The following is a 17,529-nucleotide window of genomic DNA, read 5'->3' on the forward strand; positions in this document are numbered from 1 at the left end:
GCAGATTGACCATCCCAATGTAAATGAAGATTTCATTACTTTGCTGAATGATCTGGTACGTTAGTCTGAGAAATTTATTAGAAGCTTATTGTAACCGGGCAGAAAAAAAAAGTGTTCGCTGTTTGCTCTGATAGGATAATTGCTACTACTTGCTCTCTGAGTGTGGCTTAAGCCTTACTGAGCAATGGTTTCTAAAATACCATGTGTGGTTTAACATAGTGTTTGTATGTTTAGAGAGCTCTCTAATATCTCTGTTTTGCTGTTTGGTCTGAAGCTCGCATGAAATGTTTGCACTCATTATAATTTGGATTATATTTTATTTATAGACTATTTGATTGTAAATGAAATTAGTTATTTCCTTGTTCTCAATGGCAAATATATTAAAGCCCTTCTAAAATTCAGAAATAAGAAATATAATTAACGTACTGAGACTGCTTATTAATTAGTGCCCCAAAGGGTCCACTATACCTCTTGGGACCCTCAGCAGTCACATTGCCTGCTTCTTCATCCCTGTGCATGTGTTTTCTACGTATACGTGTGTGTGTGTATATATAGGTTAGTTAATTTACAATAAGTGCCAAATGTATGTAATGTTTTTTCAGACATGCAGTCTTGATGCATTATCTGGCAGTAAAAGAATACAACTTAACCCTTTCACTGCCAGCCGTTTTGGACAAAGCGGAACTTCTACTGCCAGACAGTTTTTGAACATTTTGCACTGTTTCACTTTAGGGGCCTTTCCTTGGGGGGACTTTTAGTTTACCCAGGAAAACTATATATTGTTTTTTTCAGGACAACCTAAGCTTTTAAAATATGGTAGAATTTTTGTGTAATTCCAATTCTGTAACAAGATATAGTCTTCTAAATGTCTAAAAAATGAAAAAAAATCATATTTTCCATAATATAAACACATGCACCAGAAACAAAAATTAGTTTATGCATGAAATTACAACTGATTTGGAAAGTCCCATGTCTCCTGAACGTGCCAATACCAAATATATATAGTTTTATGGAGATTTCTCACTTGTATAGGTCAAAAACTCCCAGCAGTACACTACCAAATTTCCAAAGCACTGCTCCAGAAAGCTGCATACTTTAGATTTCAAGGCCAAAAATTCCACTAACAGAAAGTTTATCCCAGAAAATTTTACATTTTTAGAAAGAAGAGATTCTGGGGAATCCAGAATAGGCACAACTGTTTGTCTACTCCAAACTATCAAGTCGCAATGCTTTCCTAAAGTTATTGGTTTTTATCAAAATTTGTGAAATTTTTTTAAAATCGCTTCAAAGCTTCCAGTCTATAGTATCTTAACTCCTAAAGGTCATAAAGTAACCAAATAAAACACCCCAAATATGAACACCAGGGGTCCACTGAACAGTTTGATGCCCAATATGTATAGGTTTAGCTAAGTATGTGGCATGTAGGGGCCTCAATGTGAACATACCCCCATATGTACTGTCATTTCTGTTATTTCAGCTTCTGCAAAATCAACATTTATATCATTAGATGTGGGATAAAACTAGTAAAAAGTACATTCACCCCAGAAAGCCATATATTTTTGGAAAGTACACATTCCCCCGAATCTAAAATGGGTACCCATGTCTTTCTACTCCACAGTACCAAGCCGCAAAGCTTTCCTAAAGTTGGCAATTTTGATAACATTTCCAAAAATCCACTCAAAGCTTCCAGTTTCCAGCATCTTATCTCCCACATAGCATTAGGTACCAAGATAAAACACCCTAAATATGAACGCCAGGGGCCCACTGAACAGTTTGATGCCCAATATGTATAGGTTTACCTAAGTATGTGGCATGTAGGGGACCCAATGAGAACATACCCCCATATGATCTATCATTTCTGTCATTTCAGCTTCTGCAAAATCAACACATTTACATCATTATATGTGGGATAAAGCTAGTAAAAAGTACATTCACCCCAGAAAGTCATATATTTTTGGAAAGTACACATTCCCCCGAATCTAAAATGGGTACCCATGTCTTTCTACTCCACAGTACCAAGCCATAAAGCTTTCCTAAGTTTGACGATTTTTATGGCATTTCCAAAAATCACCTCAAAACTTCCACTATACAGCATCTTATTTTCTACAGGTCATTAGATACCAAGATAAAACACCATAAATATGAACCCCAGAGGTCTACTGAACAGTTTGATGCCCAATATGTATAGGTTTACCTAAGTATGTGGCATGTAGGGGCCCCAATGTGAACATATACCCATATGTACTGTCATTTCTGTCATTTCAGCTTCTGCAAAATCAACATTTACATCATTACATGCGGGATAAAGCTAGTAAAGAGTACATTCACCCCAGAAAGTCATATATTTTTGGAAAGTACACATTCCCCCGAATCTAAAATGGGTACCCATGTCTTTCTACTCCACAGTACCAAGCCATAAAGCTTTCCTAAGTTTGACGATTTTTATGGCATTTCCAAAAATCACCTCAAAACTTCCACTATGCAGCATCTTATTTTCCACAGGTTATTAGGTACCAAGATAAAACACCCTAAATATGAACCCCAGAGGTCTACTGAACAGTTTGATGCCCAATATGTATAGGTTTACCTAAGTATGTGGCATGTAGGGGCCCCAATGTGAACATATACCCATATGTACTGTCATTTCTGTCATTTCAGCTTCTGCAAAATCAACATTTACATCATTACATGTGGGATAAAACTAGTAAAAATTACATTCACCCCAGAAAGTCATATATTTTTGGAAAGTACACATTCCCCCGAATCTAAAATGGGTACCCATGTCTTTCTACACCAAAGTACCAAGCCATAAAGCTTTCCTAAGTTTGACGATTTTTATGGCATTTCCAAAAATCACCTCAAAACTTCCACTATACAGCATCTTATTTTCTACAGGTGATTAGATACCAATATAAAACACCCTAAATATGAACCCCAGAGGTCTACTGAACAGTTTGATGCCCAATATGTATAGGTTTACCTAAGTATGTGGCATGTAGGGGCCCCAATGTGAACATATACCCATATGTACTGTCATTTCTGTCATTTCAGCTTCTGCAAAATCAACATTTACATCATTACATGTGGGATATAGCTAGTAAAAATTACATTCACCCCAGAAAGTCATATATTTTTGGAAAGTACTCATTCCCCCGAATCTAAAATGGGTACCCATGTCTTTCTACTCCAAAGTACCAAGCCGCAAAGCTTTCCTAAAGTTGGCAATTTTGATAACATTTCTAAAAATCCACTCAAAGCTTCCAGTTTCCAGCATCTTATCTCCCACATAGAATTAGGTACCAAGATAAAACACCCTAAATTTGAACGCCAGGGGCCCACTGAAGAGTTTAAGGCCCAATATGTATAGGTTTACCTAAGTATGTGGCATGTAGGGGCCCCAATGAGAACATACCTCCATATGATCTATCATTTCTGTCATTTCAGCATCTGCAAAATCAATACATTTACATCATTATATGTGGGATAAAGCTAGTAAAAAGTACATTCACCCCAGAAAGTCATATATTTTTGGAAAGTACACATCCCCCCGAATCTAAAATGGGTACCCATGTCTTTCTACTCCAAAGTACCAAGCCATAAAGCTTTCCTAAGTTTGATGATTTTTATGGCATTTCCAAAAATCACCTAAAAACTTCCACTATACAGCATCTTATTTTCTACAGGTCATTAGGTACCAAGATAAAACACCCTAAATATGAACCCCAGAGATCTACTGAACAGTTTGATGCCCACTGTACATAGGTTTATCAAAGCACATGGCACTTAGAGACCCCCAAATATACCTTGTGCACACTAATTTCATGGCTTATCTTTACCTAATTCATAAACGCATGGCAGTTTTATGAGGGGTGGAAGCTGCAGAAATGTAGGGTGACCCCTAAAAACCCTATATTTTTGGAAAGTACACATTCTGACAAATCCAACAAGGGAAAAGAGTCCTTTCTACACCAAAGTACCAATCTGCAAAGCTTTCCTAAAGCTAGTGGTTTTTATGACATTTCAGAAAATCACATAAAAATATTGCAGTTTGCCACATTTATCTCACACAATTTCTTGCATACAATGGCAAATCACCCCAAATAGGAACACCTAAGGTCTACTGAACAGTTTGATGCCCAATATGCATAGATATACCAAAGTCTGTGGTGTGTACTGAATCCAAAATGAAAATAGCGCATATGGATTTCTCACCAACTTAGCTTTTGCACACAAAGCCCCCTGACAGCGTATTATGTACCGTAACCCCCCTAACTATACAGAGACCCCCAGAAAACCATATATTTTTGGAAAGTACACATTCTGACAAATCCAACAAGGGTAAAGAGTCCTTTCTACACCAAAGTACCAATCTGCAAAGCTTTCCTAAAGTTAGTGGTTTTTATGACTTTTGAGAAAATCGCATAAAAATGTTGCAGTTTGCCGCATTTATCTCACACAATTTCTTGCGTACAAAGGCAACACACCCCAAATAGGAACACCAGAGGCCTACTGAACAGTTTGATGCCCAATATGCATAGATATACCAAAGTCTGCGGTATGTACTGACCCCAAAATGAAAATAGCGCATAAGGATTTCTCGCCTGCCAGCTCAGTTTTTGCACACAGAGCCCCCTGACAGCCTATTATATGAAGTAAGACCCCCAAACTACACAGGGACCCCCAGAAAACCATATATTTTTGGAAAGTACACATTCTGACAAATCCAACAAGGGTAAAGAGTCCTTTCTACACCAAAGTACCAATCTGCAAAGCTTTCCTAAAGTTAGTGGTTTTTATGACTTTTGAGAAAATCGCATAAAAATGTTGCAGTTTGCCGCATTTATCTCACACAATTTCTTGCGTACAAAGGCAAGTTACCCCAAATAGGAACACCAGAGGCCTACTGAACAGTTTGATGCCCAATATGCATAGATATACCAAAGTCTGCGGCATGTTCTGACCCAAAAATGAAAATAGCACGTAAGGATTTCTCGCCTGCCAGCTCAGCTTTTGCACACTGAGCCCCCTGACAGCGTATTATATGCAGTAAGACCCCCAAACTACACAGGGACCCCCAGAAAACCATATATTTTTGGAAAGTACACATTCTGACAAATCCAACAATGGTAAAGAGTCCTTTCTACACCAAAGTACCAATCTGCAAAGCTTTCCTAAAGTTAGTGGTTTTTATGACTTTTGAGAAAATCGCATAAAAATGTTGCAGTTTGCCGCATTTATCTCACACAATTTCTTGCGTACAAAGGCAAGTTACCCCAAATAGGAACACCAGAGGCCTACTGAACAGTTTGATGCCCAATATGCATAGATATACCAAAGTCTGCGGCATGTACTGACCCAAAAATGAAAATCGCACGTAAGGATTTCTCGCCTGCCAGCTCAGCTTTTGCACACTGAGCCCCCTGACAGCGTATTATATGCAGTAAGACCCCCAAACTACACAGGGACCCCCAGAAAACCATATATTTTTGGAAAGTACACATTCTGACAAATCCAACAAGGGTAAAGAGTCCTTTCTACACCAAAGTACCAATCTGCAGAGCGTTCCTAAAGTTATTGGTTTTTATGACATTTGAGAAAATCGCATAAAAATGTTGCAGTTTGCCGCATTTATCTCACACAATTTCTTGCGTACAATGGCAAATCACCCCAAATAGGAACACCAGAGGCCTACTGAACAGTTTGATGCCCAATATGCATAAATATACCAAAGTCTGCGGTATGTACTGACCCCAAAAAGAAAATAGCGCATAAGGATTTCTCGCCTGCCAGCTCAGCTTTTGCACACAGAGCCCCCTGACAGCGTATTATGTGTAACACCCCCAAACTACACAGGGACCCCCAGAAAACCATATATTTTTGGAAAGTACACATTCTGAGGAATTCAAAATAGGTAAAGTTATTTTTCTACACCAAAGTACCGCATGGCAAAGCTATGCTAAAAACAGATTAGGAACAGTTATACAGGGATAAAAATGCAATGAAACCACAAAAATTGTGTAAATCGATGACACAACAAAATAAGTCACATGACAGTGTAATTAGTGGTCAGAAAATTAGATCCAATAGTCATGGTGTCAAAATAAAATTTTTAGGGAAAAAAACTAAAGACAAAGGGGTAAAAAAAAAAAGTAAAAAAAAAAAAAATTTGTATACACAAAAAATTGTGTATACATGTGTGCAGACATCTAAAATGTGTGTGATAGTGTGTAAGTGTGTATATAAGTGTGCTAAAGTGTGCTAGAGTGTGCAAAATCGGACAAAAAAAAAAAAAAAAAGTATGCTAAATTGTGTGTAGATGTGTGTGTAAATGTGTGTAAATGCCTGTAAATGTGTGTAAGTGTGTGTATTAGGCAAATAAAGAGCACTTACCGGCAGGGATCGCAGGCAGGCAGTCCTCTCTGCAGTCCTCGCAGCACAGGAAGTGAGTGGGCGGAGCTAGGAGGAGCAAGGAGCAGGGGAACAGACTCAACAAGCAGAAGACTCTGCGATCGGTCTGCTGCTGGGTAAGTAGGTTGTGCGATGCGATCACATCACTGGACCAACTTGCCAGCCCCCTTGGCTCCTTGCCGAGGGGGTTGGGGGCACAGCTGACTCTCTGCACCGGCGGCTTTTGCCGCCGGTGCAGAGAGAATTACACTAGTACCAAAAACGTAGGTACTACGTCGGTGGCATACAACTGCTTTTTTTAAACCGACGTAGTACCTACGTCTTTGGCAGGGAAAGGGTTAAGAGCCACCAAAAAATTGGGACCCTGGCCGCCAGTAAGAAACCTAGGCCTCCCGAAGTTCTGCAACTTCAAACATATTCTATTTTTTTCTAGCATTTCAAAAAGTCACTGTCTGCACAGGGCCTGCACCTCCGCAATGATCCAGGGAGAGATGGTAATCACTGTTATAATATGGGGGTTTCTACTTCTACATTTGTTTTCTGTTTACACTTAGCATAGGTTTAGTTTAGGTGTGCAGGAAGTGGTATTTATCAGTATATTTGTTAGGGTCTTTGGGAGCAGCCTTCATTTCTATGAAGTGGCAGCCTCATCCACAGACTTTGCTCCAGTTGACAAATTATCACGATAAATGAGGGAATGCTTGCTTGGCTTTATTTGGCATTAGGAATTAGTTGAAGTTAATGCCCTTATAAATAACCAGAGATCTCATTAGTTGACAATTGCAGAGCTCCATAACTCTCCACACTTTGGGCTGTCCCTCAACAACCAGGGCTCCTCGAAACAACTTACAGGGGTTTTGAAAATGAAGTTACTGGTTATTATTATTATTTTTTTTTCTTTTGTGTGCGAAATGACTTTATTGTTTAATGTTTCTTACAAAACTAAGACTTGCACAGACTTGTACACTGCAACTTACCTTGTATTAAGCTTGAACGATATGTCTGAAAATTGTATGTAACAGCATTTTCTTTTTCTATGCTAAAAATCAATAAAAACTATTTACATAAAAAAAAAAATGAAGTTACTTATGACTACAAAACTAAAACATATTTTACAAAATGCTTCCAACTTGCATTTTCCACTGTCTGTAATGTCATGTCATGTAATGTAATGTCAGAAACGGCAGTAAAGGGGAACTGTAGAAATCAAGGCAATATCTGAAAGAACAAGATAACTTTAGGAAGCTGCTCTTATGCTGGCCAAAAAGGCAAATTCTCATATAACTGCAAAGGACCCACAGAAAGTTTTGGATGCACAATTTTAGGATTTAGCTTTGCCTTTACAAACATGATCTACATGAAAGAGTCCTCAAAAGGAAATCTTACCTACCACTTCAAGTCAGTGTCTTGGGTATGTAAAGCATCATCTAGAAGCCAGAGGCCTTTTATGTGAACTGATTTGACTCAAAAAGCACCAAAGATTTGTTTGCAGAAAAAAAGGATCTGTTAAAACACTGTGCCAGCTGCTAAACTTGGGTATGGATCCAATAAGCTTTAAGGTTCTGTGGCAGTCAGTGGACCAGGAAACATTGTACACTTAATGAATGTCCACTGAATACCTGCAAATTCTGGATGCCAGCATGACAGTCAGCCAAAAAGCTGAAATAGAGGATGGCTCCTACTACAAGACAATGGTCCTAAACACACATAAAAAGCCCCCATGAGCCACTTGAAGAAAAGCAAGCCAATGGTTTAAAAATTACGCTTAGAGTACCCTGACTTAAACATCACTGAACATCTGTGGGTAGATCATAACCATGCAAGACAGTTCAAGAAGATCTTGGAATTTTAATTCATTTGCCAGAAAGAGTGGGCAAAAATTCCTACAAGAATAAAAAAAAAATTAGTTGGACACAAAAGGTTTGTGCTAGTTGTGATCTTTGCTAAAGGCGTGTTACTAAATACTGACTCGCACATTCCACAATTATTTTCTTTGTTCCTCTGTTTTAAAGTAGGATACATTTAGTATACATGTAGTATACATTTTATTGTGAAATAAAATGTATATGTGCATTAACATTTGCAATATGCTCTTTTAAACACACTGATCTCTGCAGTAGCTGTTTACTACTTACAAAATTAGCTCAATTTGTAATTTGGCAAAAAGTGTCCAAACCTTTAGATTCAACTGTACACTGAACTGAAGTTGCAGTTCTGTAATATTTTAGCTTTCCTTGTCCTTCAGCAAGCATGTATGTAGAATTATATATGTGAAAAGATCCCTCCAAACTATGCCAGCAACCCACCCCATAACCTTGTTTTTTTGCAGAGAAGCTCCTCCCAAAAAAACTGTAGAATTATACCAGTAAAGACAACACTTGTACTTTGGGTTATAAAACCACAATTCATTCTATATTTATGACTGTTCAGATGTGTCTATAGACTAAACATACAGCACGTGAGTTACTTTACTACCCACAGCAATATAGAGTTTTTTGGGTTTTTTTTCAATTACTCCTTGTGCTAGCACATGTCCTATAGTTTCAGTCAAACAAGTTAATAATTTACTCTGCCTCTAAGTAATCAGCCACAATAACCCCAGCTGTGTAGCTTGCCTTAAGTCAATAAATAATTTTGCTTTAAGATGGCAGTAATCTGCTTCTTGGGAGGTTAGGGTGCAGAGTTACCGAGATCTCTGCATTGTCGTTACTATAGTGCTACATTACTGGAGTAATTAAATATACACCTTCATAGATATTACCACTTTTACCTTTGTATTGAACTCTTGATGGCTGATTTCAGAAATGGCAGTGGAGAACACTAAATCAATAGGTAGAACAGCACAACTTTAGTAAATGGTACTTTCAATTTACATCATAATTTTACTTTTTTGCAGCTTAATAAACTGGTCACTATATGATTTTAGAATCTACCACATAACATGACTTACTACTAACTTGTGTTATGTTCACAAGAGCTATTCTTTCCTTGTCTTAGATTTTGCGGCTTGCATTTCTTTTAAGAAACGACCTAATTTTCCCTTATGACAGAATTTATTCTTAAGCAACTTTCCAGTAGATGTTTAGTGTACATTTTCAATGGCTTTAAGGTTATTTGTAAGTATAGCTGCTTTTTTAAAGCCGTTTTAGTTTATTCCCCCATTTTTTCCCAATACTGTTGGTACTCAAGCTTGTGATGCTGACTCCTGTTACATTTCTTTGAGAGAGAACCAGCAGGACTTGGTATAGAAATCATTATTTTCATACTTTTAATTTCAATGGAACATCCTTGCATTAAATGAGGCCATGGCAGTTGTGTAATTATATACAGTGACAAATGAAAATGCAAAAGCTGTACTTTCCAAAGCACAGTGATTCTTTTCTGTGTGCTATGCCTTTGCTTATACTGCCTCTAACAGGACAAATCTTGTGCTTTATTTACTCCTTGTTGCACGTTATTTTCAGAAGCATTTGTTTTTGTGTAGTTGTGTATAATGAGCCAACCTATATACATACATACATATATATATTATAGTGGTTTGTCCCTGAGGAAGAGCACAGTTTGGTGCTCGAAACGTCGGATTTTTCCAATAAACCTTTTTTGTTTTCATAAAGTTCCTTTGTGTGCGGTACTCTGCTTGTTTATTGAACTATTTGACCAGCACCGAAGGCAGTTGATTTTTGCTCAGAGGGTGTGCTCCTCTCTGTTCTTGTATATATATATATATATATATATATATATATATATATATATATATATATATAATATAATAATTTTTTTTTTTTTTTTCTCTACAGCAAAGAAGAACTGCCAATTCATGATGAGGTAGCACAAAAGGTATATATTTTTTTTCCTATCTTTGATTTAAAATAAAATCTTGCCATGCCGCTTTTTCTCGTTTTTTTCCCTCAATGCTTTATACTGTGTAGCAATCTAGCTCAGTACAATGTAATCTTTAAATACTTGTGCAACATGCATCCTGCTTTTTTCCCATTTAATTTTTGGCTTTAATTCAGGGCATTGAAAACCTGCAAAGCATGTGGTTTATTTTTATTACTCTACTAGCAATATTTACAGTGTAATTATCACTTACTGTTAAAGGAAATATACACCCTTAAAACAAATTAATATAAAATTGCTCAGTATTTTTTAAGCACATTTCAAGATATTATCAATGTTTAAACCACTAATATAATGATATTGAAACAGTGCCACCTGCTGGTCTATAAGCAGAGGAACGTTTAAGAAGAATAAGAACAAACTCTTCTGGTGTCCTCTGCTTAGGAAAGGCCAGAGAAAGGTCAGATATTTTTTCAAAGGTAACAGTATAATGAAATTAAAACAAGCGTCACCTGTTTATTCTGCAGGAAATATGTTTAAAGGTGGCAATACACAGAAAGATTTGCTCGTTTGGCATGGTTGCCAGGACCCTAGGGCCAAACTATTGCATTTCAATGATGGGGATAGGAAAAGTCGGAGCAGTCGGACCGTCTCAATGAGCTGATGCGATCCCCAATTCAACGAAAACTGAAGCCTGTCCGATCGGCATCTGGACAATTTTTTCCCAGATATTGGTTGGGGAGGGCTGTTGCAGAGCCCCATACACAGGCAGATAAGCTGCTGAGTTTGTCTTAGGGACCCAAATCTATGGCCACCTTTAAAGTGCTAAGAGCACTCTGAGCAAGTTTACATTAATTTGTTTTGAGGGTTTACACTTCCTCTAAGATAACACCCTTTCACAAAGCAGTTCACCATTAATACTACTAACATTTCTTTTGGGCTTTGGGGACATCCCAAATATCCACTAGGCGGAGCACGGCTTGCTTTATTGTTTCAGGCCTTCAAAAACTGCATTGCAAATGCCGTTCCTGATGCTGAGGTATGGTCAGCAACACAGATATGCAATTAAAGGCTCTGGGAACCAATATTTATTATTTATTTTTTATTTATATACTGTCAAATACCGTGATACCGATATAATTTTGAAAAATACCGTGATATAAATTTTTGGTCATACCGCCCAGCTATAATATATATATATATATATATATATATATATATAATATATATATATATATATATATATAAAGAAGCAATGGAGGCCAGCACTCACGGGACTTTGTGAAAATAACCAAAATAAATGATATACAGAAAAGTATCACTGCATGGTTTTTATTTATCCGACGTTTCAGTTCACAACAGGAACTTTCATCAGGGATGAAAGTTCCTGTTGTGAACTGAAACGTCGGATAAATAAAAACCATGCAGTGATACTTTTCTGTATATCATTTATTTTGGTTATTTTCACAAAGTCCCGTGAGTGCTGGCCTCCATTGCTTCTTTATTTGTATTTTTCGCATAAGCACCCGGGCAGTTGCAACCTTGTATGTGGTGTGCCTCCTATACTGGAACTATATATATATATATATATATATATATATATATATATATATATATATATATATATATATATATATATATATATATATATAAATTTGGCTATATATAGTTTTTTTTTTATTCAAATACACAGAAAAAAACATTTTTGTGTTTATGAAAAAATATATTTTTTGTTATCAGCAAAAACTGCTTGAAATTGAAAGAACTACAAAATGGGTGAAAATGATAAAAAGCTGGGATAAGTACAAGAACAGTGAAAAGGTAAATATTACAGATTATATGAAAAGTATTATTGTTACAATGTAATTTTGGAATAAGGTATTGTGACTTTGTATGTTTCCATGAAGGAAACCATTTTTTGCTAATCCCTTCAATTTTATTTTCTGTCAAACAAACAATTAGGGGGGGATTTATCAATGTTCAAATTAGTGAGAGCTGCCCTAGGAAAAATCAAGCCATATTTTAAATGCAAAACTTCAGTTTTGTTTTAGCGTTTGTAAACTCATAAATACGAGGTATTCAAGTTTTTTTTAAAAATACATTTTTTAATCAAAGGAGTTTTCCATATTAATAATAGAGGTGCATTGAATCCAGGATTTGGTTTGTGATTTGGCCTTTTTCAACAGGATTTGGAATCCCCATGGTCTTGGCTGAACTGAATTAAAATAAAATCATGTGACTTACATAAACATGTTTTCTTAATTTGCATATGCAAATTAGGGTTCAATAATCGCCTGAATCTTTCATGAAGCATTCAGGGTTCAGACAAATGCTAAAATTTGGGATTCCGTGCATCCCTAGTTAATAAGCAAGCAAAAAGTCAAGTATTTTTTAAATGTGAGTTTATTCAAATTAGAAAAATGTTTTTTCCAATATTCCAGCAACATACTGTAAGAAGCTTTTTATTCAAGTTAAAAAAACAAGGAAAGTCTACTAAAGAGTTAATCTCCTTTCACAGGCATACCTCCAGTGGTGTCATCAGTGCTTTTAACTTCCCTCTATTTCAAGCACCTTTTTGGATCATAAACCTCATTGTAGAAAAATGTAATGTAGTGTAATGGCTTTCCTTGTTCCTCAACAGTTAGGTTAAACAAAATTCAACGTTCAACAATAAAGAGGCAATGCCATTAAATGCTAACACAGAATATGTAAACTTTTTGACCCACGGGTAATCAGATATAGTAAAAAGTAAATAAAAGCTGAAATAAATCTGTCTCTAAGCTATTACTTTGAAAATACCCTAGCAACTGGGCAGTGGTTTGAAAGAGAGACTGGAATAAAAAATAGGAAAGAGCCTGAATAGAAAGATAAGAAATAAAAAAAAAATAAGCATAACGATAAAATTATAGCCTCACAGAGTAGTAGTTTTTTTTTTTTTTAATGGTGGTGTTAGTGGCCCAATGTAAAAGAAAAGAGCTGGAAATATTTAGAAGAAGACAAATAATTATTAATAATAAAAAACGACCAATTGGAACATTTATTAAGAACAGAATATTCCAAAACATATTAAAAGTTAACTTAAAGGTGACCCACCCCTTTAACACAGGTAATGTATAGTAACAAGATAAGTTGTAAAGAATTGAGTTTGAAGATCTATAGTATAGGTGCATGTAAACTTCAGCTGTAAATCCAGCATCTTTGAGTTTTGATTGAAAATTTAAATTTGAGCACCAGAGTATCCCCACTTGGCCTATGTGGTGTCAACTACTACAGGCCCTTAATTAGAAAAATGTAGCTTGTTTATTTGGTTAGTCATTTGTGTGTGTTTTTTTTTTTAATTCAAAAATACTATTGGAATTTTTTAAATATCTATTTTTAGAAAAATATGAGTTATTAAGCTTTCTATCCTTTCACAGTAGTTTACCAGTGTACCCTTGTACCAAAGTATTCCTTTTCATTTTTAGCTTCACAGGAGGATTTATAAGGGCATTCCACTTCAGCTTAGAGGGGAAGTGTGGTCTCTAATCTTGGAAGTTTCAAAGCTGAAAGAAGAGAGAAAAGATCTTTACCTGGTACGAATGTTAAACTTTGTGATATGGGCATTTATAGTTTTGGTGTTAATTCAAGTGAAGTCACAGTGAAACTAGTTGCAGTTTCATCTGCTGAGTTGTAGGGTGCCCACAGAGTTACACCAGTCTGAGATCCTTTTTGCTTATACTTTATGTGTACCCAAAACATTACTCCCAGGCTGTTGGATTAGAAATGTATCCCCGCAGATCGAAATCTTGCCAAAAGTGGAGGTGTAAATTGTAATATTTTGTAATTTTTAGTATGTTGACTAAAAATGTAGTTTTGGCTAATTTGTATTCTTTGGTCTCCAAAGCACAGTCTTCATACCTCAGGTCTGATTTGCAGTTAGAATAGAGTTATGCAGCTTGGAAGTGATCTGAACCCAAAACAGTAAATTGGTGTAAACTTAGAGTGGTGTGAACACTTTTGCAGTTTACATGTATTTTCTATTTGAAGTGTTGTCTGCGATATTTCCAATCTTAGACTGGTAACAGTAGGCTTGACGTGCCTCCTGTATTTCGTTAACTCTCGGGTTGCTGACTTGCAGTCGAGCCAAAATTCTGCTATTAGCAGTCTAAAAATACAAATGTCTCAAACCGCAAAAAATAAAAAATACATTTAAATTGCAAAAGGGCTCAGAGAACTTCAAATAAGTTTCTATAATTTTTTTGGGTGGTGGGGGTTTAAAAATGCTTTTAATATGTTAGTTATGTCATGCTTCTGGGCTGATAATCCTGGCTGCTAACCAGTCAATACAATAAGGTGTCACAAACCTTACTAAAACATAAAAATGGTTGCCAAGGCACAGAAGTGTACTTAAATATAAAGCAATATATAACTCGCTGGATTACACATCAAAATTTTACACTGATGTGGTACTTGACCTTTTGAGGGATACTGACAGTCGTTCCTGGGGCCAAACGACCGTAATTGGCACAGCTGGTTCGGGGACCGCATTGACGAACTGATGCGGCCCCCGATCAGACTCAATTTTTTTGACCTGCACAATCGATATCTGGCTGATTCCAGGCCAGATGTCGGTTGGGCAGACCTGTCGTTGGTGCCCCTACATGGGCTGATAACCTGCCAAATCAGTCTAAGGGACCAATATTGGCAGCTATCGGCCCGTGTATGGCCACCTTAAGGAATGCTAGGTTCCCAGGATCTATACACCGTGAAGGGGTGGACATAAAAGACTTTCAACCATATATATTACGTAATGCAGCTGCATAAGTTTATTGTATTTTAAGTGCTACTTCTCTAATGTATTCTAAGGTCCTAAAACAAAAAGCAAGACGCTTGTCTGCTGACATCAGACAAATTGATTTGGATGTGAACCGAACGTTTCGAGACCACATTATGTTCAGAGAACGATATGGTGTAAAGTAAGTTGGACTAGGCACATTTGTTGCAGCCAATATTTCAGATATAACTTATTTGTGCTGTTGCCTGCACAACCTTTAAAAAGTTTGAGCTCTCCTTAAGCAGTGCTTCAGTTAAATGGAAGTGTATCCTTGTTTTGAGTTTTACATTTTCCCTTCCCTAGGATTTTTCATTTTGTAAAATATGGATTTTACTAATAATTGCCAGAAAGAAGTGTAGAGTTGCTTCTAGAAACATTGCACCCTCCGTACTTTATTGATTTGTGTTTTGTTTTTCCCTTTACAATGTAGTAGCTGAATGTTCTAAACCATGTAAAACAAGTTGGCACATAGTCAAAATGGAACCTGTTAAATGCTGAATGCATATGCTTCTCCCTCACCTCTTAGGCAGCAAGCTTTGTTTCATGTGTTGGCGGCATATTCACTGTATAACACGGTAAGTTATCACACAGTATGTACACAAAGTAGTCTTCCTATCATAGCAAAACAGCCTAAGCACTTACCTATTAATGCACTGTTAAGAGGGATTTGCCTTTTGTGGTTTATGAACCTGTAGAATGCCTACATAATCTGTTCATACAACTGCTCTGAGTTAAAATATAATTGTAAAAACTGGTCTCATCTGTAACTTTTTGCTTATTGGCTCTGCACTTCGTGTTGTCTATGGGTCTTAAAGGGGACCTGTCACCTTAAGAAATAATTCCAAATTGTTTTCTATTGTGTTTGTCAAGCAAAATAAACTTAACTTACACTATATAAATTATTTTAATCTTATTTTCTTCAGCCTTGGAATTCACAATTGCAGTGAGCAGGCTGGCACCATTTTGTGGACACTGTTATCAAAGCAGGCATTGCATCCTGCCAAAATCTTGTTTCTGTGCCAGTATCGAGGGACCTAATGCCCATGTCCATGCACTGGTTACAAAATTACATGGTGCTGAGGGAGGGGGAATGTAAGGACAGCAGCAACATCTAAAAAGTTCTGAATTGAAAGTGAAAGTAACTCTCTGCCCCACCTCTATGCCTAAGGCATAGAGGCGGGGCAGGCAATATATGATTGACAGCTGGGATTTTTAAATGCTTTTATAAAGGGTATGGTTGTGGTAATGAAAAAATGGTTTTGGGTTTCTTGTTTCATTTGAAAAGGGCTTTTATTATACAGCTTTTTATGTCTGGGTGACAGGTCCACTTTAAACAATATTCTGTGCTTTAAAAGAAACCTGTTTTAATGTGCATTCTAAAATAATTAGTGGCAGCAAATGCATTTAGGAAAGCACACTACATGACATTCAGTGTCAATTTGAGATATTAGATTTTTCTTCTTTACTTTGTCTTATAATAAGTACTCCCTGGGGTCGACCATGCACTTTGATGAATATCATTGTATTTAATTAAAGCTGAAACACAGAAGAAACAATGAGCATATACTGGCATACTCTGAATATGAACAGGTGGGAAGAGTGCAAGGTTGGGAGTGTCTTAATGGGCCTGCATAACAACTATATATAGATTCCTGTATGTGGAGTTGTAAGGTCTTCGAGGTCTCTTGTTTTGTGTTGACAATATTGGTGCTCAAATCTCTCATACAGTAACATCTGTGTGTAATTATCATGTTGGTCACAATCATCAGAGAATCCATTTTGCTTCGGGACTATTACGCCAACCACAGCTCTGCACTTCCAGATGGCATTTAAGTGTATGCGTGAAATCTCTTGGCAAAAGTGTTACATGGTTTCTAAGCCAGGATTATTAACCCATTGCACCTGACAATGTGTTTACAAGTCTGTCCAGCAGTGTGTCTGCCGTGCTTGAAATGTGTCCAATTACACATTTAATTTCACTGATTCTGTGTTCATTATAGAGAATCTTAAAAGGCTACATTTTGCTGGAGTAAAAATGGAAACTTGCAACATATTGCATATGTAACATATTTAATTTTTTATAATGTCTTTATATTAAAATGGCATTTGTTTTCACAGAAAGTGCTAAAGTAGCATATTTAACTATAATACTATCTGAGAGAGTAGTAACATCATCTTTCTCAGATTTAAGGGCACATTTATCAAAGTACGAGTTTTGTACCTTTAAAAAGCACAATACAAAAAAAATCATATTAAATACGATTTTTTTGTATCGTGCTTTTTAAAGTACAAACAATTCGTATAGTGAAGTACAAAAATATTGTGGTAATGGCCGAAAAGTACAAAATTTTCGTATCCGGCGATCGTAAATGGCAGGAAAACCTTTCTGACTGAACCTTCAGTGCATGATTTTGGAAGCCTCCCATAGGACTCAATGGCACTCTGCAGCTCTGCAGCTCCAACCTGGC

The 17,529-nt window shown here is 36.6% G+C and overlaps 1 protein-coding gene across 4 annotated transcripts in view; it reads left to right on the forward strand.

Annotated features, from left to right (window-relative positions):
- The window catches only part of usp6nl (USP6 N-terminal like), an 86,222-nt gene that overhangs the window by 39,480 nt on the left and 29,213 nt on the right, over positions 1 to 17,529 (forward strand). For 3 of the 4 annotated variants that reach the window (XM_031899049.1, XM_012960036.3, XM_031899048.1), the window contains exons 4-8: positions 10,206 to 10,245; positions 11,989 to 12,069; positions 13,713 to 13,820; positions 15,094 to 15,203; positions 15,588 to 15,636. In XM_031899049.1, the coding sequence (XP_031754909.1) occupies positions 10,206 to 10,245; positions 11,989 to 12,069; positions 13,713 to 13,820; positions 15,094 to 15,203; positions 15,588 to 15,636 (388 nt within the window). The remainder of the gene's footprint in view (positions 1 to 10,205; positions 10,246 to 11,988; positions 12,070 to 13,712; positions 13,821 to 15,093; positions 15,204 to 15,587; positions 15,637 to 17,529) is intronic. The other variant, XM_031899050.1, reaches the window with a different exon arrangement.

The sequence above is a fragment of the Xenopus tropicalis genome, chromosome 3, assembly GCF_000004195.4.
Source record: "Xenopus tropicalis strain Nigerian chromosome 3, UCB_Xtro_10.0, whole genome shotgun sequence".
In the NCBI taxonomy this organism is placed as follows: domain Eukaryota; kingdom Metazoa; phylum Chordata; class Amphibia; order Anura; family Pipidae; genus Xenopus; species Xenopus tropicalis.